At 40.4% G+C, this 27,332-nt stretch overlaps 1 protein-coding gene across 2 annotated transcripts in view; it reads right to left on the reverse strand.

Moving 5' to 3' along the window:
- Nucleotides 1-130: 130 nt before the first annotated feature.
- The window catches only part of Cfi (complement factor I), a 33,844-nt gene continuing 6,642 nt past the window's right edge, over nt 131-27,332 (reverse strand). Inside the window, exons 2-14 of one of the 2 annotated variants that reach the window (XM_070022451.1) lie at nt 26,000-26,276; nt 24,098-24,251; nt 21,764-21,945; nt 20,883-20,996; nt 20,516-20,626; nt 15,787-15,810; nt 15,095-15,115; nt 10,378-10,422; nt 7,607-7,710; nt 7,362-7,465; nt 4,615-4,892; nt 2,271-2,375; nt 131-501 (exon numbers count right to left, since the gene is read on the reverse strand). In XM_070022451.1, the coding sequence (XP_069878552.1) occupies nt 284-501; nt 2,271-2,375; nt 4,615-4,892; nt 7,362-7,465; nt 7,607-7,710; nt 10,378-10,422; nt 15,095-15,115; nt 15,787-15,810; nt 20,516-20,626; nt 20,883-20,996; nt 21,764-21,945; nt 24,098-24,251; nt 26,000-26,276 (1,737 nt within the window). In that variant the 3' untranslated portion in view covers nt 131-283. The remainder of the gene's footprint in view (nt 502-2,270; nt 2,376-4,614; nt 4,893-7,361; nt 7,466-7,606; nt 7,711-10,377; nt 10,423-15,094; nt 15,116-15,786; nt 15,811-20,515; nt 20,627-20,882; nt 20,997-21,763; nt 21,946-24,097; nt 24,252-25,999; nt 26,277-27,332) is intronic. The other variant, XM_070022452.1, reaches the window with a different exon arrangement.

Below are 27,332 nucleotides of genomic sequence, written 5' to 3' on the forward strand. Positions count from 1 at the left end.
TGTGAAGAAGGGTTAGGCAATCTAGCTTTCTGACAGAAACCCTAGGCTGAGGGTATTGAGCATGTAGGCTGGGTTCAGTCTCCAGCACCGAACAAAACCTCAACCAAACAGTGATAACAACAACAAAATCTAACATGCTTAGCCAAAGTATTTTATTCGGGAATTACACAGCGAAATGTCAATAGGCTGTAAGCTCTGCCTCATTTTCTGTATTAATTATGCAGCTTTATTCCCATCCAAATGGAACTGCGCGAAGGAGGGTAGGAAGACGGAGGTCACCATTTCAGACATTGTACTGAGAAATCAGAGATCTTCCTACATGATAGCTAATCCAGTCGAAATAATTGGCCACCTTGGTGTAAACTCCTGGGAACTCTGGCTTCCCACAGTTTTCACCCCAGCTCACAATGCCCCAAACGTAAGTCACGTTGTTGGCATCCATGCAGACTAAGGGGCCTCCGGAGTCTCCTTTGCAGGCATCGATGGATCCATCCTCTGTACCTGAGAGAGAGAAATTGCCTGTTTCCCGCTGTTGTTCTAAGCAGCCCTACCACCTTCCTTCCTGCCTCCTACACCCAGAATATAGCAACTCTGGCTTTCTTGCACTCACCTGTCAGGATGTGACAGGGGCTCTCCCTCTCTCTGGGCCTCTCCTGGGCTGGCAGATTGGAAAGTGTTCTAGTTGTTCTCCTAAATTATTAGTTGCTTTCTGCCTGTGTTCTCTATGCAATTGTATACCAATGTGAGATTACATCACAGCATCACACACCAAGTGGGAAAGCAATAGAATACCTGGGATTTACGGAGTGTTAGGCAATGTTTTCATCATCACCACAGCCTGATGAGTAAGATTCATGCTTTTCTTCATTTTACAAATGAGACAATAAACAGAGAGGTTTGCTAACTTGTCCAAGTTAACCCAGCTCACAAGTGGCTGGCAAGACTGCAGGCAACCAGAGCTCAGAGTTTGTCTTCTTCACAAAAGCAATTCTTTGCCCAGTAAAATCCTGAGCTCTATTTCAATACGGGAGGCCAATTTCTTCTCAGGACCTTTGACCTTCTTTTTTCTTTTCTTTTATCTTTTTGTCATTTGTGGGGCTTGAACTCAAGGTCTGGGCACTATCCCCGAGTCACTCTGTGTTCAAGGCTAGCACTCTACCACTGGAGCCACAGTGCCACTTCAGGCTTTTTCTGTTTATGTGGTGCTGAGGAACCAAATCCAGGGCTTCATGCGTGCTAGGCAAGCAGTCTACCACTGAGCCACATTCCCAGCCACATTTTTTTTCTTTGATGGTACTGAGTTACTAGGTGGGTGCTCTACCTCCAGTAACTTTAAAGCATGGTTGGATGTAGTTTGAGTTCATGTGGTGAGCATGTGTGGCTCTTGCCTGTAATCCTAGCAACTCAGGAGGCTGAGATCTGAGGATCAAGGTTCAAAGCCAGCCAGGGCAGATAAATCAGTCAGACTCTTTTTTTTAATTTCTCTAGCAAAAAGCTGTTTGTTCAGCATACACACACACGATGGTTTTCAGTGTGGTGATAATAAAAAGTCCTTAGATCAGGGAGGTGTAATCTCAGAGGGATTAAGATCTTGTTAGACTTCCAAATTAGTTCTCAACGATAGAGTAAGCCCAGGCCATATTGCTTTTTTGTTTCCTTTAAAAAAAATTCTTTTTGGCACTACAGTGCCTTCAGATTGCTAGGTAAGTGCTCTACCACTGGAATCCACATCCGAGCCCTTGATGCTTTCATTATTTTCCACATAGATTCTTGAGCTTTTGCCAAGGCCTCAAACCTCCATCTTCCTACTACACCTCTTATATAGCTGTGAACACAGATGTAAACCACCACATCTGGGGCTTGTTTAGTGAGATGAGGTTTTGGTAATTTTTTTGCCCAGAACCTCAAACCTCAGTCCTTACAATGCATATCTCCTGTCTGCTTCCTGTCTTTCAGTTGACCTCACTTCTGATCTGGAACTTTTGTGGTACATTGCCTTGAAAGGCTCATGACAGCTGATACCAACACCATGCTCTTAAGCCTCTGTAACTAAATGAGCTTCGTTTCTTTTTTGCCAGTACTGGGGCTTGAATTTAGGGGCTCACATATACTTGCTTTGCACCAACAGTTTTGGTGCTTTGGTCCTTCACCACTTGACCCATGTTTCTACACTCTCTTTTCTTTACCAATGTTCAGCTTAAGTTATTTTATTAAAGTCATGACAGCTTATTAATACAATATATGTCTCAGATAAACCACTTGGCACTTACCTGCACATTGCATTTCTTCTTCATAGTAGCGATTTGAGTAAAACTTAGAGCAGTTGCCTATTAGTTTAACTTCACCCCATTTAAGTGAAAAGACTTTTTGGTTGTCTAAATAAAATGAGGAAACAGACATTTAGAAATCACAAATGAAAAATCTGAATAAATGGTCTCATAACTTAGTAAAACATTGGTGTAGCAAATTATCTATCTATAATATAAAGAATAACATAAAGAACATATATAAAGTCAAGCATAGTGGCTCATGCCTGTGATCCTAGCTACCTAGGAGATTTGAGATTTGATGATTGAAGCCAGCCCAGGCAGGAAAGTCTGTGAGACTCTTATCTCCAATTAACCAGCAAAAATTGAAAGGGAAGTTGTGGTTCAAGTAGTAGAGTGCCAGTCTTGAGCAAAAATGCTAAGAAAGAGCATCCTGGTCCCAAGTTCAAGCCTGAATATTGGCACACACACAAATATAGAACATGTTTGTATACATGAAAATACATATATGTCTTTATATATATATACATATATATATGACATATATTCTTTAAGACACATATTAACTTTTTTTTGTGTGAGTCCTAGGGCCTAAACTCAGGGCTTGGACACTGTCCCTGAGCTTCTTCTGCTCAAGGTTGGCACTCTACCACTTGATCCACAGTGCTACTTCTGGCTTTTTCTGTGTATGTGGTAATGAGGAATCGAACCCAGGGCTTCATGAATGCTAGACAAGCACTCTACCACCAAGCCACATCACAGCCCCACATATCAACTTTTGAGAACAATGTCTTAGCACATTTAGTCACATGCTCTTCAAATGCTTAGTGCTATAATTGTCTTTGCAGGTGAAGTCAAGGGAAAGCCTATAGGTGAAGTCATTACTGCTTAATTAAGGCCTGGTATGCTGAGATCACTGGGGTACAATCCTTCCCCTCAGGTCACTGAGTTTAGCAGGGGAATTGGCTAGATATTGGTAATGATCTCTTCTCACAAAGTAAATCTTACAGCTCCTGAATACCTCATGCAAGCTTGTTAAATTGAAAACTTTTTTTTTTTTACAATGGAAATCCATTTCTTTGGCAATCTGAAGCACTTGAAAGAGGACTTAGAATTTGCCTTATATTTAAGTGACCATTTAGGTTCTTGAAATATTTGTCCATGGAAGGAAAGGGGCCAGGTACTACTGACTTTCAGACCAAGACAAATGAGGAAAACACAAGAACACAGGATAAGATGCCTCATGGGATCAATCTTTGTCCCATCTCCCTCTATTTTTTCCCCCAGTTCACAGCAATCTTTTTATGGTGTATTTTATCACTGGATGTTATCTTCCTCAATACCCACAGTTCCAAGAAGCTAACTTTATGGGGTACATTATTCATAATTCAATATATGTATACAGCGGGTAATAAATTAGCACAAGCATACCTTTCTCTTTAAACATGAATGTTATTTACGTGCTGGGAATTTTGTGCTCTCCACAAAATTGCTCATTTGAAAATAGTCACATTTGAAAAGTAGATTGCTTTAGCTGCCGCAGTGCTAAACAACAGATGTGATTCCTCCACTTTAGACATTTGGAGCCCCTCCCTTAGCTGCTTTCCACCCTGCGCTCCTCACTTCCCTTCCCAGTCTTAGGGACCACTATTCTGTTCCTATTCTGCAAACCTTTTACCGTCTGTCTATATCACTCCAACCAATCCATAAAATCCTTACTTTCTGGACATCCTGTCTATTCTTTCTTCTTGGTTCATGTTGACCTCTCAATATCAACTTCACAATCAGGGTTTAAGTGTCCTTTGAATGTCTGCCTAGGGACTGGCTATGTGATGTATAAGACCCAGTGCAAAATGGACATGTGGGATGGGAACCCTTGAAAACTCATGAAGAACTTCATGGTAGTGACAGGACAGCAGAACCAGTAAGCCAGTCTTGGGATTCTCCTGCTCATGACATCCTTGCTGAGCAAATGCACAGATCACAAGCCCAGTCCGCCTGTGTGCTCACTCTTCTACTTTATGATAGTGTCTCTCTAATTCTTTTTTTTTTTTGGGGGGGGGGTCCGGTCGTGGGTCCTGAACTCTGGGCCTGGGCGCTGTCCCTCAGCTCTTCAGCTCAAGGCTAGCACTCTACCACTTGAGCCACAGCGCCACTTCTGGCTTTTTTCTTTTTGCTTATGTGGTGCTGAGGAATCGAACCCAGGGCCTCAGGCATGCAAGGCAAGCGCTCTACCACTGAGCCAACATCCCAGCCTGTGTCTCTCTAATTCTAAGAGGTTTACTCCCATGCTTTTCTATTCCTCCTAGTCCCTTTCACTTCCCACCCCAAATAACAAAACAAATACCTTTTTCTCGCCCCCAGCCAGAAACGATGCATCTGTCGTTAGGTTGGAATAGATATGGAGACCAGGGGACACAGGCAGGGATAGAATTAGAGAAATGACATTCTTTGTGGTTGGCTTTTTTTTTCATTTCAATCAAAGCTATGTCATTTTGGTAGGTGGATCCATTATAGTTTTCATGGACAATAATTTTTTGCACCTTCTGAATCGCTGACGCTGTAGTATATTTTACCCGGCTTACTAATCCGGTCCATATTCCATAATGGTGTGCTTTACTGGGTCTATAAGAGAAATGAAAAGGGAAATACTATATATTGAGAAAAACATACGAGTTTTGAGTTGTAATACTTCATCTTTATATTCTCTTTTTAATTTTCATTTTCCTAGATTAAAAAAAATCCTGCTGTCATAAAGAAGTTAGATTAAATTTACTCAGGAGAGAACTAGATCACTGGGAAATGAAGAGATGGCCAATCTAACTCACTCTTCCTACCATCTTGTAGTCTAGTGCAGCTCCACAATGAAGCAGCTCAAAAAATGGATTTTCTATAAGCAGTAAAACATATGTTAGGGAGAACAGGCCCTCCCCTCTTCATCTTCCAAGTCTAACAACCTAATGGATTTTTTTGTTAGTACCAGGGTTTGAATTCAGTGCCTTGCACTTGCTTTGAGCTGTTGCACTACCACTTGAGCCATATCTCCGATTCTACCTTTTTGCTAATTATTTTTGAAGGTGGAATCTCATGGACTTTTTTCCCAGGCTGCATTCAAACTATGATCCTTTGGATCTCAGCCTTCTGAGTAGCTAGGATTACAGGTGTGAGCCACTGGCACCCACATGTGTTATCTATATACCTTCCAGCGTCTCAAATAACAAACACTAAACAGAATTCATCCTTCTATATTAATGATTCTGATGTTCACATTACATTTAAACAGAGAAGTCTTAGGAGTTCATGAGATGTTTGGATGCTTTTATTTACACTGAAGTGTCCTAAGAAAGCTGTCTTCCATATTAATTTTGGCTACATTTCAGTATCCAAGATCTTGAATGTTGTCTGATGGTTAAATGTGCTCATTCTTTCAATTTACTCAACTATACTTTGGGTGTATCTATTACATGTACCAGGAAGGCACTGGTGCTAATTGGTGGTAAAATACAAAAATCACCCCTGCTTTCATGGAATTCAGCAAATGATACAACACTAAATAGATAATGACACTGAAAAAGATAGATGTTCTACTATAAAACAGGTGAAGCACAGACACTACATAATTGTTTCAATCAACAAGTGGGCTTTGACTTGAGGCTTCATACAGGGCCTAATAGGCTGTGTTAGAGTTTCTTTTACGTTTAGACTGCAAACCACTGAGTGTTAAGTGGTAAAACCAAGTATAGCAATGGTACTCTTACTGCACAGGAAAGAACAGATAGGTGTGGGCAGTGGGTAGACAGAGTGAATGTAGGTTAAGTAATATGAGGCCGTTCATTTAATCCCAATGACAGGTGAGAGAGCAGGGTAATAATGGAGGAGAAGAGAAGTTTTGAGAATTAAATGTTTAGAAATTAAAGTAGCTCAGGAGGTAGAGATAGGAGGATTGTGTTTGAGGTCAGCCTAGGCTGACTCTGTCTCAAAAACAAGCTGGGAAGCTGGGTGCTCATAGATGATGCCTAATTTAGCTACTCGGGCAGTTGAGATCTGGAGGATCACAGTTTGAAAACAGCCTGAGCAGAAAAATCTGTAAGACTCCATCTCCAAGTAACCAGCAAAAAGATAGACTGGAGGCTCAAGTGGAAGAGCACCAGCCTACCAAGCAAGCCGAATAAGTGCAAGGCCTTAAAGTCAAGCCATGGTACTGGAACCCCCTGCTTCTCTCTCCCCAAAAACCCCATAGCCAGCTGGGTATGATGGTTCGTAGTGATTGTGTCTGCATCCCAAATATCAGGAGGCAGAGGTAGGAGAATCATGGTCCATGGTTTGCAGCCAGGGCAGGCAGTAGCAAAAGATGAGACCCTATCTGAAAAAATGGACTAAAAGCCAATTTGAGGCGTGGCTCAAGGGCTAGAATATTTAGGTAGTCTCAATCCACTTACCTACAAAATGGGAAGAATGACTTTTAAGAATACTCAACAAGATATGGCCTGGTTCAGTACTGAGTCTGTATGAAATACTCAATACATGTCATTTCCTTTACTCTAAGTCAGAATTGAGACTGGAATCTTGAACTTTGCCCTTCTCCACGTTAATCTTAATTTATTAATCAAATACATTTTGAATGGTGCCATTTAGCCATGATTATAGACTGTTTTGTCTGTCACAAAGATTGGGTCCCCATGTGACTATATTTGGGGACAAGGCGTTTTCAGAGTAAGGCTAGCTCTTTAAACCTCTTTGAGCAAAACCACAGAAAATGCTAAGTTAGTATCACAGCTTTATAAACAGTCATAAACTGGTCTAAACACTTTGGTTTTCACACCAGCAAATAAGCCAAGGAAGGAATTTGGTCCCTGTACACTTGGTCAGCTCTTTGCAATGGAATCAACAATCTGGTCTGTGGAGAACACAGAAAGGTCTGAAGAATTGGCGTCTAGACTCCTGCTTTTGAACACCAGCAAGTATTTAGCAGTCAATGAAGTGAAAATTAGTGACTTCTCATAGATGTTTTTATTTATCATCCACCACAGTCTCCATTACTCCTTTTCATTGTTTCAGGAAAGCTAAAACATACTGAAGACAATTTATTTTTACCTGACACAATGTGCAGCAGTCAAAATCCAACAGCCACCAATATAAATTCCCCCACAGTTGATGTTTTCTTCCTCCTTAATTGCCACCTGCCATGGGAATTCTCCCTGTAAAAGACATTTGTATGGTCACAGCCGTTCACTGCCATTCTAACAGACATTGTCCAGTCTCCTATAATCACACCATTCCCTGTATTCTCCTGACTTGGCTGTTCCCAGGAAGAACATGTGACTGGTGTGCAGGCCTACCACTTGTGCTGGCTTTCCTCCAACTACTCGCTTCCTTCGGATGTGCATGTTTCTTGGGATCCCACAGGACACAGTAGGCAATAAGGATTTTGTCCATTTTCTTTCTTCAAGAAAGGAAAGATTGTATTGTTATTATCCTGAACCTGTTAACATCTGTCCAGCCACTTCTTGATTATCTTTGCCACAGAATCAGCAGGGTTGAAGCCCTAGTCATGAGTAAATTGTTTTGGATTTCAAATGTTACTATATACTTGCTGAATATTTCTGGCTTACTATTAAATTTGACTTGATTCTCTGAAGTTTTCTCCAAAGGTTGCCTTGGAGGCAAAAAGGAGCTGGCCAAGGAGTTAAACATTTACAGGCTGCTGGCAGATGAGAAATGCCACTGTCCAGGCATCATTGCAATGAGAATTCTGGATAGGTGGGGCAGGGCGGGTCACATTTTGAAATTGTCAGAATAAACAGATAATATGGAAAATTACATCCTTTCCCTATCACGGTCTTTCCTTTCCACAGCTATTTAATACTACTTATGTTAACATTATGAAAATGTGAGTACTCTATATCCAACTCCCTACTGAGTATTTTGTATATGGTATGCATCATTTAAGCAACGTATTAGCCCTGAGAAGCAATATGCTGGGAACCCTGGACAATTAAAAGATCAGGACACATAAGGCACTGGACGATATTTCCTTCTTGTGTGAGCATGGACACCGGGCACATTTGTCACTGAGAATATCACAGCTTAATACATGAGCTTGAAAGAGGATCGATGACAGAAGAAAATACAACATATTATCTTAATTTTCTATGTATATGAATCACTTCGTGAAAAGTTTTTGTAAACTTGTTTTCAGTCCCAAATGAGCAAGGAAACTTAGTACTACCATGAATGATTTTGTGCATATTCAAGTGAGAAGGAATCTGCATAGAAGTTTTCTTTTGCTTTGTTTTTGGTGCCATTCATCTGAAACCTGGGTTGGAAGAAGAGAATGGTGGCAAGTACTAACATTTGCTTGGACTTTTGACAGAGAAAGACCTTATCAGCTGAAGCCTGTTTGGGTAATGTCTGAAAAGTAACACAATCTTGAAGAAAAAATAGAAAAAAATAATGCTCTTGATTAGTATTTGTAGCTTTGAGGTCTCAATCTGTCACCCTTCGAATGATTTTCTTTTAATTTAACGAATTTGGGATCTGGCAATCAGAAGTGAGTATTGTACACTTCATTTAAAATGTCCTACAACATAGCCAGGTAATGATGGCTCATGCTTGTAATCCTAGCTACTAAGGAGTTTGAGATATGAGGATCAGAGTTCAAAGCCAGCCCAGGCAAGAAAATCTGTGAGAGTCTTATCTCCAATTAACTTCCAAAAACCTGGAAGTTGAACTGAGACTAAAGTCGTAAAGTGCTAGCCTTGAATAAAAGAAGCTCAGGGACAGTGCCCAAGTGTAGCACAAAAAAAGTTCTAAAACAGATAGCTATTTTATTCCCAATTGTATATAACCTAAAGTGAATAACAAATAACTTAAGATTTTCACTGAGTCAAAATTTAACACAAATAACTTAATATTTTAACATAATTTGGCTTTTCATGCAAAACTAGCCAGAATATGGATCTTCAATCCTTCCTCTTATCATGACGTTCAACACTGCAGAATAACAGATTAATTCAATTAACATCGATTATTTTTGTTTCAGAAGGTACATTGTAAATCATGCTTGAAAGTTGGCCATTTTGACAAAACTAACCTGACAAAGTTCAGATCCAATAGAAAGCCTCTATGTGGGTCTGGAGAAATATTTACTTCAAGAATAATTGTATGAATTAACCCTACTTCCAAAAGTAGTTCTTTCAAAATCATTTTTGCTGAGCTGGGCACTGGTGGCTCACGCCTGTAATCGTAGCTACTCAGGAGGCTGAGATCTGAGAATTATGGTTCCTCAGCAGGAAAGTCCATGAGACTCTTATCTCCAGTGAACCATCAGAAAACCAGAAGTGGAACTGTGGCTCAAAAGTGGAGAGCACTAGCCTTGAGCAAAAGCAGCTCAGTGTCTAAGCCCTGAGTTCAAGCCACACGAACAAAAGACAAAAGACCATTCATGCTTGTTTTTCTTAAAAGTGATAGGGAGGGGCTGGGAAGGTGGCTCAGTGGTAGAGTGCTTGCCTTGCATGCATGAGGCATTGGGTTCGATTCCTCAGCACCACATAAGTAGAAAAAGCTGGAAGTGGCGCTGTGGCTCAAGTGGTAGAGCATAGCCTAGAGCTGAAGAGCTGAGAGACAGTGCCCAGGCCCAGAGTTCAGTCAGGCCCCATGACCGGACCCCCCCAAAAAAAGTGACAGGAAAAGAAGAAGAATGATACATTTTTCAATTTATATATTGGGGACTATATTGGGGTCAGAATCAGTGGGAAAGGAAGTGTGAAAAGAAGGTAGAAGTGATGTTGAACATGATTGAAGTACTTTATATGCATGTATGAAAATGGAATATTGGAGTCATTAAAATGTTTGCAGGAGATGGGGAACACCAAAAATGTGTAGGGATGAATTTGATAAAAGTACATTTAGATGTAGGTATGGAAATATTACAAAGAAACTCCTTTATACAATTAACATTTTATAAATGTATATAAGTTAAGTAGTATTTGCATAAATTACAAATACAACATAGCCATATTTAATGTCCATACACAGACATTAAAATTGTGAACTTAAGTGAGACCAATGAACCACCAGTAAAAAGTAACAAAGTATGATGTTAACTTACCCACATCCATATCAGGAGTCAAAAGTTCTTCTATTTCTTTTTCTTCTATGATAAAATAAGCAAACAAAGATACAGTGTTTATGGTTATGTTTACAGAGAAAATGAAATCATTTAAACTCTGACAATAATTTCGTCTTCAAATTTGTCTTCCTGTTTAAAATGACTATACAGAATTTTCAAAGTATGTCATCTGATTTTCTTTCTCTGGCTAATAAAGGTAGAAATTCTTGCTGGCACAAACTGGAGGTGTCTTTTGGTGTAAAATATACTTAGAAGTCAAAAAATAACCCCCCATAAACAAATTCTCAAAGAAACATCCACCCTATCAATAAGTGGGCTAAAATACTTAGAGACTTGGAAGTGGCGCTGTGGCTCAAGTGGTAGAGCGTTCGCCTTGAGCTGAAGAGCACAGGGACAGCGCCCAAGCCCAGAGTTCAAGCCCCACAACCGACAAAAAAAAAAAAAAAAGAAGACTTAGAGACTTCTCTGAAGAAGAAATAAGAATGGCCAATAGACACATGAAGAAATTCTCAACTTCTCTAGCCATAAAAGAAATGCAAATCAAAACAACATTGAGATTCCACCTCACCCCAGTTAGAATGGCTATAATCAAGAAATCTAATAACAACAGATGGAGGGGATGTGGCTAAAATGGAACACTACTGCACTGTTGGTAGGAGTGTAAACTTGGTCAGCCACTCTGGAAAGCAGTATGGAGGTTCCTCAAAAGACTCCACATAGAGCTCCCCTATGACCCCAGCAATCCCACTTCTGGGCATTTAACCAAATGATCACAAACAAAGCCATACTAAAGCTATCAGCACGACTATGTTTATTGCAGCATTATTCACCATAGCTAAGATATGGAACCAACCCAGATGCCCTTCAGTAGATGAATGGATCAAGAAAATTGTGTGTGTGTGTGTGTGTGTGTGTGTGTGTGTGTGTGTGTGTGTGTGTGTGTGTGTGTGTGTGTGTGTGTGTGTGTGTGTGTGTGTGTGTGTGTGTGTGTGTGTGTGTGTGTGTGTGTGTGTAGATATCTATCTTCCTTTTTTTTTCTTTTTCTTTTTTGTTGGTCATGGGGCTGAACCCTGGGCCTGGGCACTGTCCCTCAGCTCTTCAGCTTAAGGCTAGCACTCTACCACTTGAGCCACAGTGCCCTGTTATTTGGTACTGAGGAATCGAACCCAGGGCCTCATGCATGTGAGGCAAGCACCTTCCCAACCTCATCTATCTATCTATTTATCTATCTATCTATCTATCTATCTATCTATCTATCTATCTATCTATATCTATATATAGTGGAATTCTGTGCTTCCATCAGAAAGAGACCATCCCATTTGTTAGGAAATGGAAAGACTTGGGAAAAAATCATATTAAGTGAAGTAAGCCAGACATAGAGAAATATAGGTCCATGGTTTCCCTTATTTGCAATGATTAATATAGGTCTAGAAATCTTATCCAAAGAGCAGAAAAGCTTGAAAGTTATACATGTGACCATCTAAGAAGATGCTACGCAAAATGAACCCAAGATATGGACACAAGAGGTTTTCCTTTGTTGTTGTCTTTAATGTACTATGCATTTTTTTGTTTCTTTGTATGTTCTTCCCCATATGGTATAACCCTTGTTGTCATGGTATTTGATTTTGGTACCCTGTGTCTTGTATATAGATTTATCTGATTTGGGGAGGGAAAGAGGAATAACAGAATGCTGAAACAAGGACACAGGATGACCCATTGCAACAATGATACTCACAAGACACTGTGTTGAAAATGATCTTTACAACTTCGGTGCAGGTAGGGGGCAAGAGAGAAAGGGAGAAAGGTGGGGGGAAGGGATAGTAGGAAAAAAAGAAGGGGGTAACATGTTCAACAAGAAGCGTACTAATTATCTTACTCATGTAACTGTAACCCCTCTGTACACCATCTTTACAATAAAATAAAAAAATTTTTTGGGTCCGGTCGTGGGTCCTGAACTCTGGGCCTGGGCACTGTCCCTCAGCTCTTCAGCTCAAGGCTAGCATTCTACCACTTGAGCCACAGTGCCACTTCCGGTTTTTTTTCTTTTTGCTTATGTGGTGCTGGGGAATTGAACCCAGGGCCTCATGCATGCAAGGCTAGTGCTCTAACACTGAGCCACCTTCCAAGCCCCTAAAGTAATTTTTTTGAAATACTCTGGATGCTACACTTTTCCTTATTAAACGCAGAGGAGACTTTTTTCTCAACTCTGCAGTCAAAACTCCATGAAAAGAAAGCAGTCACTGGCATGTACCAGAGAGCAGAACCATCATTTAAGAGTCCTTTCATGTTGTACAATATAATGCATCTCTTATAGGGGTCATGCCTACAAATATATATTGTTGGTTTTAGGAGTAGATAGAGGTAGCAATTTATTTATTTATTTATTTATTTATTTATTTATTTATTTATTTATTGTCAGTCCTGGGGCTTGAACTCAGGGCCTGGGCACTGTCCCTGAGCTTCTTTTGCTCAAGGCTAGTGCTCTACCTCTTGAATCACATTACCACTCCTGGTTTTTTCTGTGTATGTGGTTCTGAGGAATCTAACCCAGGACTTCATGCATGCTAGGCAAGCACTCTACCACTAAGCCACCTTCCCAGCCACCAGCAAATTTATTTTTACTTCTAAATCCCAAAGGAAATATTCCTTTTCTTCATTTTGCTTGAAGTTAGATAGGATGTTTCCATCCTCACTCTGCTGCTCTACACGTTTCAGAAGATAGAATTATGATTTCTTTGGCCTGGACATGTTGATGGGTGTCTGGGATGTGATAGAGACAGCATAGCCCAGAAAAGGCAATGTTACTTAGATGAAGCAATCCTGGCTTATATTTCTGATTTCCCAAGTTCTCTGTGGGAAAAAGCTACATCTGTCTGGTATAGCATGCATCTAAGTGTTTTCTAGGGCAAGAAAGTGTTCAGCAGTATACAAGGTACACTTGTGAATGAGAGGCAACATTCAAAAAGGAAAGTAGGGGGAAATCTGGGGTAGCTCAACTATCTTGGGTTTTAGAAAAGCAGCACAAACCCTCAAAAGTACAAAAGAAAAACAGTTGATGTCTTTGGTTACATAAAAATTAAGGGGTTTTGTTCAACAAATTTCAGGGTGAATAGAATTAACAGATAGAGGGGTGAGAGAATAGAACAAAGTATTTGCAGTGTCTAAAACTGACAATTGATGAATATCTAGAATGCAAAGAGAATCATTAGAGATCAGTAAGGAAGAACAATGCAGTAGAAAAAAATTAGGCAAAAGATGTGGACTACTGAAAGGAAGGAGAGAGGAAAGGAAAAGTAGAGGAAACTCAAAATGCTACTCTACCCATGAGTCTATAACAAAAATCACTGGTATTTACCAGACTATAAGCAAATAAACAATGTTATTGCTTGACAGTTGTCAGAAAGTTGGCTAGTGCTAGCTGGTGTTGGGGTGAGGAGAATCCCCAGGTAGTATTGGTAGAAGGGAGGACTGCTGCATAACAGCTTTGTCTTAAGAACATGAAGGTACAAGTGGCCGATTAGAGATATGCATACCTCAAGACTGAATAATCCCTTGCCCAGTTAGATATCTCAAAGAAATGCACCCATACACCCTGAAGCAGAAGATATTCATTACAGTGTGATTGTGGGCTGCAAGTCCGTGGCTGAAGAAGCAGAGAGAGTAAATTGGGAAAGATGAATGTGACAGGGTATTTTATACAGGCATAAAGTAATAGATTCGATGAATATATAAGAATGTGGACAGATCTCTAAGGTGTGAAATTTTGAAAAGAAAGAGGAAAAAAGGAAACACGAGACTCACAACACATGAATTAAAACTGTATGCTTATAGAATAATGAACATTGGGAAACACAGCACACAAATAAAATGGCATAGGCATTAAATCACATTAGGATGTGTGTGTGTGTGTGTGTGTGTGTGTGTGTGTGTGTGTGTGTGTGTGTGTGTGTGTGTTAGGGGGAGGGAATGGGAATAAAGTAGAGGGATAAAGGGGGAAAAAATAAGCTAGAGGGGGCCAAGGCTGAAGAAATGATGATTATATACAATGAATTGAGCAGTATCATTAACTCCTCTGAGGTGAGATCTGAGATGAGGGAGGGAAGAAGGGAGGAAAGGAGAAAGGGAACAACAAAAAAAGAATGAATGGGGTCAGAGAGGACAGGGAACAGCAGCTTCAGAGGGGCAAATGGTGAGTGAGAGGCACTGCAGGGACGGAGTGGCTCTGAGTGGGTTAGTTCCCAGGAAATCTAACGTCCTGAGGAGGGCCATGAACGATGAGCATTCTGTAGGCTTGAACGTGATCATTCTACATGAGTAACTAAGGAAAGGAGCTCCGAAGAGCTGGAGGCTTTGAGGATATCTGGAAAATATGATATATTTCATCGGATAACAATTCTTTAGAAGCTGCCTACATTTTGAAACAGAAAAATTAAAGGAAGGGCAGAAAAATATTTGGCAAAGGTGAAATGTGCAGGGCTGGTCCCATTCTGGGTGATTTTCTGGTCAGCAGGCGGTGGATAAGAGTGTGAGATTGAAAGTTTCATCACTCAACCAAAGCCCTCTGTGCCCAAACTAATGGGAAAGCTCAGTTATTGGCAAGACAACATCAAATCATGCTTAGTTAATATTGACATTAAAATATTAAAAGGCAATTGTTTCAAGATTTGAATATTGTAATATTGCAGTAAAATTTTACCTTGAGTAGAGTGTGAAAGTCCTGAAGAAAAGCAAAACCAAAACATTTACCAAAGCAAAGGGAAACATGTTAGCATATTGATACAACTGTACATTTATTTTACTGGCGTATATTCTAGTCACTCTATCAATACATGCAGAACTGCTTCACAATGTGGAGAATCTGTACACAGTTCCCATTCCCTTATACTGAATTCCTTTAATGTGTGTAAATAAAACCCTGAACACATTACTCTCTCTATATAACATAAAGATCGAAACACCTTGCTTTCCACAGCTATGTAAATTTTCTGTTATAAAAACAGATTTACTAGCTGGGCACCAGTGGCTCATGGCTGTAATCCTAGCCACTCAGGATGTTGAGATCTGAGGATCATGGTTCAAAGTCAGCCTGGGAAGGAAAGTCTGCAAGACTTTTACTTCCAATAAACAACCAACGAGTTGTTTAGCTGTGACTCAAGTGGTAGAGTACTATCCTTGGACAACATAAGCTCAGGAACAATACCCAGACCTTGAGTTCAAACCCCAATACTGGCGCGCGCGCGCGCGCGCGCGCGCGCGCGCGCACACACACGCACGCACGCACGCACGCACGCACGCACACACACACACACACACACACACACACACACACACACACACACACACACACACACACACACACACACACACACACACACACAGAGTGTTTACCTTGAGTTTCAGGAAGTCTGGCTCCTAAAACAAAAATCAAACAAAATACTCACTAAGGCAATAAAATCATTTCACTTGAGTAAAATATACCCACACCATTAATATTTTAGAAACATAGTATAAAAGTTCAAAATGAATAGTTACTAAATGCAAAAGAAAACCAAACAGTAATGCCATTTACTTTAAATTTTAATAGTGTATAATAGAATTTTTGCCTTGCATTTAAGCATATACCAATTTTACAACCGAAGAAATCATCTTAATTTAGATTTAAAAGAATAACATTTAGGTCCATTTGAATACCCACTCAGGGGCAAATTTACTATAGAATTATAGAGAATTTATAACTTTTAATGTGTATTAATAAAAGAAGGGCTTATAAAAGAGAAACACTCAAGATACATTCCAAATGTCCTTTGATTTATAATTTATTGATTTATGTCCCCTTAAATAAGAGACTAGTGAGTATTAATCTTACATCTCTGCCTTTACTTGTCATTTCCCAATGTTAGCGTGGTATTGGGTGGGAGGGTTGAAAAGAACTATTGATCAGATATAAAGGTGGAGCTTGTGCTAGGAAGAGTAAACTGAAATAACAATGCTAACTGTGTAAGTGTATTTTTTTAACAAAGATTCAGAAGTTACATGAAAATAAAGTTTGCTATTGTAGTTGATTTATTTATTTGTTTGTTTTGTCAGTCATGGGGCTTGAACTCTGGGCCTGAGCACTGTCCCTTAGCTCTTCAGCTCAAGGCTAGTGCTCTACCACTTGAGCCACTGCACCACTTCCAGTTTTCTGATGGTTTATTGGAGATAAGAGTTTCACAGCCCTGCCCAGGCTGGCTTTGAACCATGACCCTCAGATCTCAGCCTCCTGAGTAACTAGGATTACAAGCATGAGCCACCAGTGCCCAGCTTGTAGTTTATTTCTTTTGGTGCATTTTTTCTCTGATAAAACTAGCACATTGTATCTCTTTTCCTTAATATTCATAATTTTAAATAGAAGCAGGGAGCAGGTGCAAAAAGAAAAGAAGGACAGAGTCTAAAATATTATTACATTAAAGAAGTGAGATTTAGTGTAGACTTTCATTGCCAGGAGTTATGGCTAACTCTTCTTCTACATGAAATCTCTTGTTTCTTTGCCTCTCTCAACTAAGCATTGAACTAAATTGAACATAAAAGCATTTTTTTCCTCATCTCCTTTAAAAAATGAGATAAAATTAAAATTCAAAAAAAGATATTCTAAACATCTGTCCTTTAAGAACCAAGATCAAATATCAATGGAAAATTAAAGAAGATGTCACTGGCCTATTCAGTAATGCCAAATATGATTGACATCAGTTCATTTACTCACAAATATTGTCGACCTGTATTTAATGCTTATGTGTGAGGCACTTACCTGAGGATATTTGAAATATGAAAATAATTGAATAGATTCTATTTTTAAGTAAACAGTTGAGAAGCAAAGGCAAGCACAAAGCCCATGAAAAGCAGTTGAAATAACCCGGTGATGTGTGGTGTGGCCTGGTACCAGTTCTCAAAAGCCTGTGGTGCCTCTTACTTCCCAACTTTCTACCACATGTCAATGGCTTGAAACTACCATGGTGGACTATTTATGCCACAAACATTGGCAAAAGCTACAAGTCATGGATTCCTGGGCTGTGAAGGTGGTTCAGTGATAGAGCGCTTGCCTTGCATGCATGAGGCCCTGGGTTTGATTCCCCAGCACCACATAAGCAAAAAGAAAAAAGCCGGAAGTGACACTGTGGCTCAGGTGGTAGAGCGCTAGCCTTGAGCTGAAGAGCTGAGGGACAGTGCCCAGGCCCAGAGTTCAGGCCCCACGACCGGACCCCCCAAAAAAACAAAACAAAACAAAACATGGCTTCTACTTCCTCTCTAAAGCTGGCTGTGAGGCATTTCCCAGTACACCGCTGGTACAGTCCACGAATAGGGTAGCTATGCACACTGATCCTCCCCTGCCTTCCCCAGGCTCATTGAAGGCAGCCCCATCCTTTCAACTTGAAGTTCAACATATTGGAACCACTCTTCATGGCTCATTTGCTTGCAACACCCAGCCAATCAGTTGACAGGTGTCACTGGCTCTACCTTCAAAAACAATGCAGAATCTTGCTGTTTCTCAACTCATCCTAGTCACACATCCTTCTCTGAATGATTGCTGTAGCTTCCAAACTGGGTCTCTGCCTCTCCTCTATCCTAATAGAACCATTCCCCACCTAGCAGTCAGAGAACTCTAGATTTAAAGTAGAAGTCAGACTATGTCACTGTGCCTGACTTCACTATTTTATCCACCTTGATACCTTCCACCCTCACTTCTTTTGCTTTGTCTCTAATCCCATTACTGGGCCACCTGTTACACTAGCTTCCTTGCTGCTCTTCTTCAAATTAGGGATGCTCTTGTGGGGAGGGGAACACTGCACTGCTACTGCTCTGTCTGGGGCACTCTTCTGTAGACTTTTACCTAGAAGTCATCTCCCTGAATCCTTCTCATAACACCTTATTTAAAATTTCAAAACTTACCTGGGCGCTGGTGGCTCACACCTGTAATCCTAGCTACTCAGAAGGCTGAGATCTGAGGATCACGGTTCAAAGCCAGCATGGCCTGAAAGTCCATGAACTTCTTTTTTTTTTTTGGGGGGTCCAGTCGTGGGGCCTGAACTCTGGGCCTGGGTGCTGTCCCTCAGCTCTTCAGCTCAAGGCTAGCACTCTACCACTTGAGCCACAGCGCCACTTCTGGCTTTTTTCTTTTTGTTTATGTGGTGCTGAGGAATGGAACCCAGGGCCTCAGGCATGCAAGGCAAGCGCTCTACCACTGAGCCAACTTCCCAGCCCTCCATGAACTTCTTATCTCCAATAAACCACTAGAAAACCGGAAGTGGTGCTGTGGCTCAAGCAGTAGAGCACTCGCCTTGAGCTGAAGAGTGCAGGAACAGCACCCAAGCCTAGAGTTCAAGCCCTACAACTGAACCTCCCCCCCCCAAAAAAAAATTTCCTTCTAACAATTTCCTTGCATAAGATTTGCTTAGTACTTTTTTTAACCTGTCTTTTACTTATTTCTCATATTTATTGTCATTGTTTCCTCATTGCAATATAAGATCCGTAAAAGGTCAAGGCTTTTTAAATGTGATTTGCTACTGAAACCTCCTGGCACACATTTCAGGAACTTAATACAGGCTCATGGGGGAAGTAAAGTGAATATGATACTCTAAAGAAAAATGCTCTTCAGAAAACATTGCTGGGAGTAAAATGTCCATCTGTGTGGCAGAGATTATTTTTCACCATTGGGGGCTGTCCAGAACACCAGCTCATTGCTCTGAGACTTGGTTAGTAAAGGGAGAGAATAGGTATTATTCTACTTTTCTACTATGAATTACATTGCATGGAAACAAAGCATAGCTGATGAAAAAAAGTTTTCCCCATACAGTTTCAGTCAGTATATGCAAAGAGAATCATGCAATTAGGAATAGACATTTTATAGCCTCTACTGACAAAATAGATGGAGACACAATCGCCACATTGGCTAAAAGATGTGGGGAATTTTTTTAAATCATGCCATCAAAGTTGCCCAGGGATCAATGTCAGTTAGCATCACTGGAAATAAGACAACTGGACAGTTAGACATTATGAGTAATGGGAAGTATTCTGCCAAATATTCCAAGAATTCAAGCCCAAAATATTGAACCCTACATCTAACCAATTTCATAAATCCAGATTAAGAGACATAGGACCCATCTTCATTGCATGAAAACATTGGAGTAGGGAGATGGGTGAGGTAACTTAAAGACTAAAAGAAAAAATTTAAATTTATTAAATACAGCATCTGTATTCTTTAGAATCCTGATTTGAACTCATTAGCTTGATAGGGACATTTTTGAGATGGGAAAATTTAGACGTGGCTGTTATTAAATGATGTTATTGTTTGTAGTACTGTTTGTTGGCATACTTAAGAGAGAATGGTGTTCAGCATATATAGTATATATGTATACATATACTAATATGTACATATAAATCTGAGATATTTTTGAAAATACTGTAACAAAAAAGCCACAGACAGGAAAATAAGCAGGAAGGGAAATGAACAAGACCAGCAAGCTATCAATAACTTATAGCTGGAGGATGGGTTCACAGAAGATCAGGGTTTTTTTTTTATTTCTTGCATATGTGAGAATCTTTTTAAATTAAAATGTTCTAACCAGGCACCAGTGGCTTATGCCTATAATTCTAACTATTCAGGAGTCTGAGATATGAGTATTGTGGTTCAAAGCCATCTCAGAGAGGAAAGTTCCTGAGACTCTTATCTCCAATAAACGACTCAGAAAACTAGAAATGGCACTGTGGCTCAAGTGTTAGAACATTTGTCTTGAGCTGAAGAGCTGAGGGACAGTGCCCAGGCCCAGAGTTCAAGCCCCATGACTGACAAAAAAAATTTTTAATTAAAAATAAGTAAATTAAAATGTTTTGAGATAACAAGTAGATATAAGATGAACATTCCACAGTTTAAATGCCTCCTCAGAAATATCCTTATTGGTACTGTCACTTAAGATTATGATCCAGGCTCAAATGGAAGCCAGTGCTTAGCTCGTAGTGCAAGGTCCTGGGTTCAGTCTCTGGTATCACAGTGGTGAAGGAGATTTTCATTTGCCCCACAAAAAGTTTCAGAATCTCTAGATTCAAAAGTGAACAGGAAAAGACGCCACAAACTTTAGATTACCTTCACAACCAACTTCATCTTCTCCCGTAAGGCAGTCCACCTCGCCATTGCATTTATACTGGCTGGGGATGCAGACACCCGACTTGCAAAGGAAGCTTTGGTCTCGGCATCCTGTGCAAACACAAACAGAAGTTTCTTCCACTTCTTGAAACTGGATGGGGAGGATGCTGGGGTAGCTCAGTGTCAGGGTGCCTGCCTAGATGTGAAAAAGGCCCTAGGTTCAATTCCCATCATCATCATCATCATCATCATCACCACCACCACAAACAGAATGAACAGGAAACTGAAATTCAACAGTAAAACTGCTTGAACTTTTTAGTCAGAAGAATGAATGTGGGAGGCAGGGGACAGCCTTCTATCTATCTACCTTTACAGCACAGCTCATCACTTTGATCTCCACAATCATTGACACCATTGCATGCCTTCTCCCAGGCAATGGATTTCCCATTCACACACTGGAAGGACCGATCTGTCGGAGAAGCTGTAAAACAGGAATGATCTTTGTGAAATTTATTAATGGAATTGTGACATCATAGCCTCATCACATGTTTTGGAACAATGGAGTCATTAAGATAAAAACGATGTAAAATCTACTGGTAGAATTAACATATGACATGTGTTTGATGGTGACAATAAATGTCAAAACTGGCTGATGGGGGCCTTTTTCAATACCTCTGAAAAACCAGTACTGGTTGTGGCAATTTGTAATTACTGGAGCCAGGAGCATTAGCTGATCTGAGCAAACACAGGTGCTCACCTTTTCTTCTTAGTGCTACAATACTAGTGCCACCCCTACTTCCAGAGCACACGTGTACTATGCCATTTCCAGGTTGATTGAACAGGGTATAGCTTTGGTGTTTAACACCAAACATATGGCCAAAATATTCCAGTAAAAGGATGGAGGAGCAAAGTAGCAGTGACTGCTTGGAAAGGGAGCTATTGTCTGAACATTGTAAAGAAAGACATATAAGCTAGAATGCCCAAAGGAGATGCTGAAAGTTCTCCTTATCCTCATGTTTGCTATAGTAACTTTAATATAGATCTTAGAGGAAGCGGAAGGGAATTGGGCAAGATTTCTCTGATCAAAGAACTAGAGAGGAGTAATATTTGAATGGCTAAAAGGAATAATGGGGGAAAGCATCAGTGTAGACACTAAAGCCCAAAACAAAGTCTCCTTGAACTGACAAGCCTGGTGTGAAAGAAGCAAGCTTGAAGGAATAGAAAACATCAGACAAGTAAGTCACCAACCTGTATCCTGTGTGTAACACACCACACCAGCTAAGCCCTGGTAAATCTTAGTTCTTTTCTTGGTAAAAGTACACTCAGCTAAACTGGTCTCTAATCCCCGACACTGCACATGCAGACATTCAGTGGTGTTAATATGGAGATCTGTAGGTGGATAAAACCTTCCTTGAGTACTAAGAGCACCCCTGCAAACAGAATAAATCAAACATAATGGCAGAATAATTAGCACTTTAGAGTTTACAGTCCTGTTGTAAAAGGTAAGGTAACTTTTATTTTGTAAGCAGATGAATTATACATTCGCTGAGCCTTAATAGCTTCATTTGTAAAAGTGAATAGAAACCAGACTCTAGTGGCTCATGCCTATAATTCTAGCTACTCAGGAGGCTGAGATCTGAAGATGATGTTTCAAAGTCAGCTTGTGCTGCAAAAGTCCATGAGACTCTTATCTCCAATTAACCTCTAAAAAGCCATAAGTGGAACTGTAACTCAAGTGATAGTGCTATCCTTAAATGAAATAGTTAAGAAAAAGCATTTAGAGTTCAAGCCCCAGTATCAGCTCCATAAATACATAAATACATAAATAGTGAATAGAACTATCTCACTAGACTTTGTATAGATTAACTAAAATACTCCATGTGAACTAACCAGCCAAGGTTCAAAAAATGTCAAGTTCTCCATCAACAATTAGTTTTCCCATTCCTATTTCTTGTTAAGGAAGAATGCCACTTTCTCATTCCTAAGGTTTCCTTCTATTCTGACATGTCTTCTCTTTTTAAGTTGATTTTCTTTCCACGAGAGGGAGTAGATTAATTTGATCAGAGGTTTAAGAAAATATAAATCAGGTATGCTCTGCTCAGATTTCCATCTTTGCCTTATGGGAGTCTCTCTACATGCATCATACTATAAGGCTTAATTACCTGGCACGTTATTGCTTAAGAAATAGTAAATGAAGTTGGCTTACCTCTAATCATTCCAATTTGTCTTTACACTAAGCTGCATCTTCAATTCAACCTTGATATAGTATTGATTTTAGCATCTCTATACTGTTACTTAGACTTTAAAATTTGCTAAGAATTTGTGCAAAGAAGGCCTCAGTTCCCCAACATCCTACAATGAGCCGGGCTTCTACCATACTCAATAATTTCTGCTATTCTTTAAAAGCAAATAAGAAAAACTAGGTTGAAAACTAAAAGTAAGCGAAGATACCTATGACAAATGGAACCAGAAATAAAACACTAATGGCAATCTAATTTTCAGACTAATTGAAATGAAAAGAACAAAAGGGTACTGTATTCCTTACTGTTCTAGATACATAATGAAGATACAGTAGTTATGAAGTTAATCCATAATAACAAAAAAGAGCCATTTGGGACAATATGATAGATAAATAAGAAAGACCTCACAACTTAACAATACTATAAAAATATAATAAAATAAACTCAAGGAGCTCTTAAGGATGTAAGAGAAGTTCTCACTAGCTGAAAGCAGAGAAATTTGTCCTTATGCAAAACGTGGCAACAGAAAATACACCGAGAGACTGAAGATTAAGAGAGTTTACTATTAGGTTAAAACTATAGGTTGTTTGTCACGTCCACTTGGGAGGTTGAGGTAGGAGGAAAGGAGGGAAAGAAGGAAGGAGAGAAGGAACGAGAGGGGGAGAAAAGAAGGAAAGGATGGAGGGAGGAGAGAGGCGGGAAAGAAGGAAGAAAGGAAGGAAGGAGGGAAAAATACTTACCATGGAGATACAGAAAGTTTAAAAGTAAAGAAATAGAAAAAGACTTGAACATAAGAGTTAACAACAAAGGCTAGGAATGTGGCTTAGTGGTAGAGTGGTTAGTGCTTGCCTAGCATTCATGAAGCCCTGGGTTCAATTCCTCAGTACTACATAAACAGAAAAGGCTGGAAGTGGTTCTGTGGCTCAAGTGATAGAATGCTAGCCTTGAGCAGAAGAAGCTCAGGGACAGTGCCCAGGCCCTGAGTTCAAGCCCCAGGACAGGCAAAAAATAAAAGGGGGCTATAAACAGACAACATTCAATAAGAATAAGTGGAAATGGACAGTAATGACTGCATTTAACACTTTGAGAGTCACTAAGGGATTCAGTGCAGATATTTAAGGAAGCTTACAGGTGGTCTGCAGAATCACCTGCTCAGCAGGATCTAAGTGTTACACAAACATGAACATATTTAATCCTCCCAGCAAGGCTCTGAGGTGGAAATTAATGCTCCCAGGTTACATAGGAGGAAAGTGATGCATGGGAAGATTAAATAATCAGAAAGCAAACAGTTGGGACAATACAATCAACCCTGAGAAAAATCCCCATCTATATAAGTGCTTACTGTTGAAATCCAAGGTCAACGCAGGCCACATTGGCTTCAGTCATGCTCCAGCTCCTTTTACATATGAACATTTTCTCCTTCTGGTCCACAAGTTTTACTTCAACGATTCCCTCTGAATCTGTGTTCCCATAACTCAAGGAAACATTAAATTTTCCTAAAATAAAAACCACCAACAATACTCAGGCATTCACTTTCTCCCCTTGTAATTTAAAATCTTTTTTTTTTTTTTTGTCGGTCGTGGGGCCTGAACTCTGGGCCTGGGTGCTCAAGGCTAGCACTCTACTGCTTGAGCCACAGCACCACTTCTGGCTTTTTCTGCTTATGTGGCGCTGAGGAATCGAACCCTGGGCCTCATGCATGCACCTTTCCAGCCCTAATTTAAAATCTTTAAAGCAACCATTTTATGAGTGCTTATGTCAATGGCTGTGCTGCCCAGTCATGTAGGAAAAATATCACTAAACATTAACATCATCTCTCTGAAGATGGAGCCTGTACGTCCTTTTTCAGACACACAGAACCTGTCTAGAAGTTATTACCAGCCCCAGAGGTGAAGCCAGGAATTGACATTTGCTTCATTTATCTTACTCCAAAGTCCACAGTCCTAAAGTAAGCTAAACAATTAACAACACTATAGAGAGGATTTATGTCTCTTCATAAATTTGAAGCATTTAATGTCAGACATTTACAAAATAAACTCAACTATTTCCTTCTTCCAGTCAACAGGGAGGGGAGACGGGCTCAGCCAGGGAGCTTTGTTCTTTGTTCCCCACAGTACCTTGACATCTTAACACCAGGAAATTAAATAGGCAATCACAGGCTGAGGTGTGTCATGGTAACTTTACAAAGAATGTGTCAGCATTCCTCTGTAAATTCAGAAATATCTGCAGTAACTTCCTATCAGAAGAACATGAACTTGAGTTTTGCTATGAGAGCTGGAATTTAATGCGCACTTTCTTTGTGCCCTGAGCACTGTGCAGAGAGCTTTTGTGCCTCATTTTGTTGATTTTTACATTGCACAGATGTCACACAGATTGTCAGTAACTGAGGAAGGACTTAGAGGAACCTGAAGCTCAACCTAAATGTCAGTGAAATCTCCCAATCTTCAACGATCTTCTAACCCACATGTGAGGGTCCCAGCCTCTCACCACATCACCTGCCATGGAATATAGACAAGTTCCTGGCCTGACACGCCAAGTTTGGTAGGAAGGAATGTGTTATCCTTAATCAGTGCTGTCTCAAGTTTCTTGGATAGTCAGAGACAATGGTTTGGGCCTGGAGTAGAAAGACCTGAGAAGATAGATGCTAGAAGAAACCCTAAGGCTAGAGATCCAAGGGGAGTTGAGGCCTAGCTAGGCTACTTTACTACATGTAAGAACAAATCTCATATAAAGACTTACTTGTGGGCTGGGAAGGTGGCTCAGTGGTAGAGCACTTGCCTTGCATGCATGAGGCCCTGGGTTCGATTCCTCAGCACCACATAAGCAAAAAGAAAAAAGCCAGAAGTGGCGCTGTGGCTCAAGTGGTAGAGTGCTAGCCTTGAGCTGAAGAGCTGAGGGATAGCACCCAGGCCCAGAGTTCAGGCCCCACGACCGGACACCCCCCCCCCCCAAAAAAAGACTTACTTGTTCACTGAAGTCTAAACTAGTTGAGTGGCTCTGGGAATGATCCCTTTAATTAAGCAGACAAAGTGGGGACAATTCTAAGGCACCAGGCAGTAGTGAGTGGCACCTCAAATCTTGTACTCTGAATTCACAGGATGGCTGGATTCTAGTGACTATATTTCTCCATTGCTATTGAGTCTAAATTTTTGGGATGTCTTCAGAACATTTTATAGTAAAGTGATTTTCTAATAGAAAAAATGATATACAATGACCCTCTTATGCCACAGGATAGCTTTCCTACCTTCAGCTGTGCATGTTCCTTGATTTAAGAACTTTGCCCCTGGACGAAGACATTCAAAGCTCTTCTGATGACAGTAAGTCGGGTAGCTTTTTCCATTGGTTGAACACACGGAGGTGCCATTCTTTGGGCACTGATAAGGGAGCTTACAAGTACAGGTTCCATCAATGCATTTCTGCCATGGCTGGCAGAAGACTTTAGTGCAGGAAAGATGTGTATATTTTTTCAGTAAGCACTTGCTGTCCACCGGATCCTCTTGAGATGGGTCTGACGTTGAACTCTGCCACAAAACAAAATGGACCCAGCCCACACAAGGATGCTATGGTCTGCTGTTTTAAGAACCAGACAAACCTAGCTGCTAGCCCCAGTTTTGGGATACTTGGAGTTATAAGGGCAAGTTACCCTCATGAAACATGCATTTCCTAATCCGTAAAATGAGGATGATAAATATCTCCTGGTTTCTGCAGTTTTATTTTAACGAGTATAAGTAATATGTGTGTAATGGTTAGCACACACAAGGCATACAGTTAGTGGGAGCTATTAATATCCTAGGGCTGACAAAATCCAGTCATTAACACACTGATGAGTCTCTGGTGTCCTATTAAAAGGAGGGTCAAACTTGGTGCTAAAGTTAATCTCATGGACTGAATTAGATGCATACATTTATTCATCTATTGCTAAATGCAAAATAATTTATTGACCTCTTGGTAAGCTAGTATGACATGGTCTGTGTCTTAAGGACTTAATATCTAGGCAATAAGATAGAAACTCACATTAGTAGGATGTGAGGTAGGCCGTGGTTAAATAATGTAACATTACCTAATATAGACACAGAGTAGGGGGAATGGCTTTCTAGGTCTCCTAGAGGTAGTATTTGAACAAGGCCAGGAAAGATGGGTAGCATTGTCAGAGGGCTGTGTTGGCAGAAAGACAGTACAGACATATTCGGGGAGTAGTGAGCTGTCCTGACTCTGGAGTGAATGGTGCTGAGAATGGTGCCCGATTGAGAACCTGGGAGGAAGAGGCAGCAAGAGTAGAATGCAATCATGGTTTGGGAGGGACTTGAACAAAGTAAAACAATGGGATTCAACAAAGGATTCCATGTAGGGGGAGAAGAAAGGCCCTAGAGGGTTTGTTTTGGTTGGTTTGTTGTTTTGAGACAGTTTCCTTATGTCTATGTGAGCACTTATTTCCCAAGCTGGCCTTGAATTCATGATCCTCCTGCCTGAGCCTCCTGAAAGCTGGGATTACACATGTGTACCACCATGCCCAGCAGTTTCTAAATTTTCATGTTGAGTGAATGAATGATGCCAGCCAACTTTTATCTCCAACTGTC

Source organism: Dipodomys merriami, unplaced genomic scaffold (assembly GCF_024711535.1).
Source record: "Dipodomys merriami isolate MVZ:Mamm:240054 unplaced genomic scaffold, mDipMer1.0.p SCAF_15, whole genome shotgun sequence".
Classification (NCBI taxonomy): domain Eukaryota; kingdom Metazoa; phylum Chordata; class Mammalia; order Rodentia; family Heteromyidae; genus Dipodomys; species Dipodomys merriami.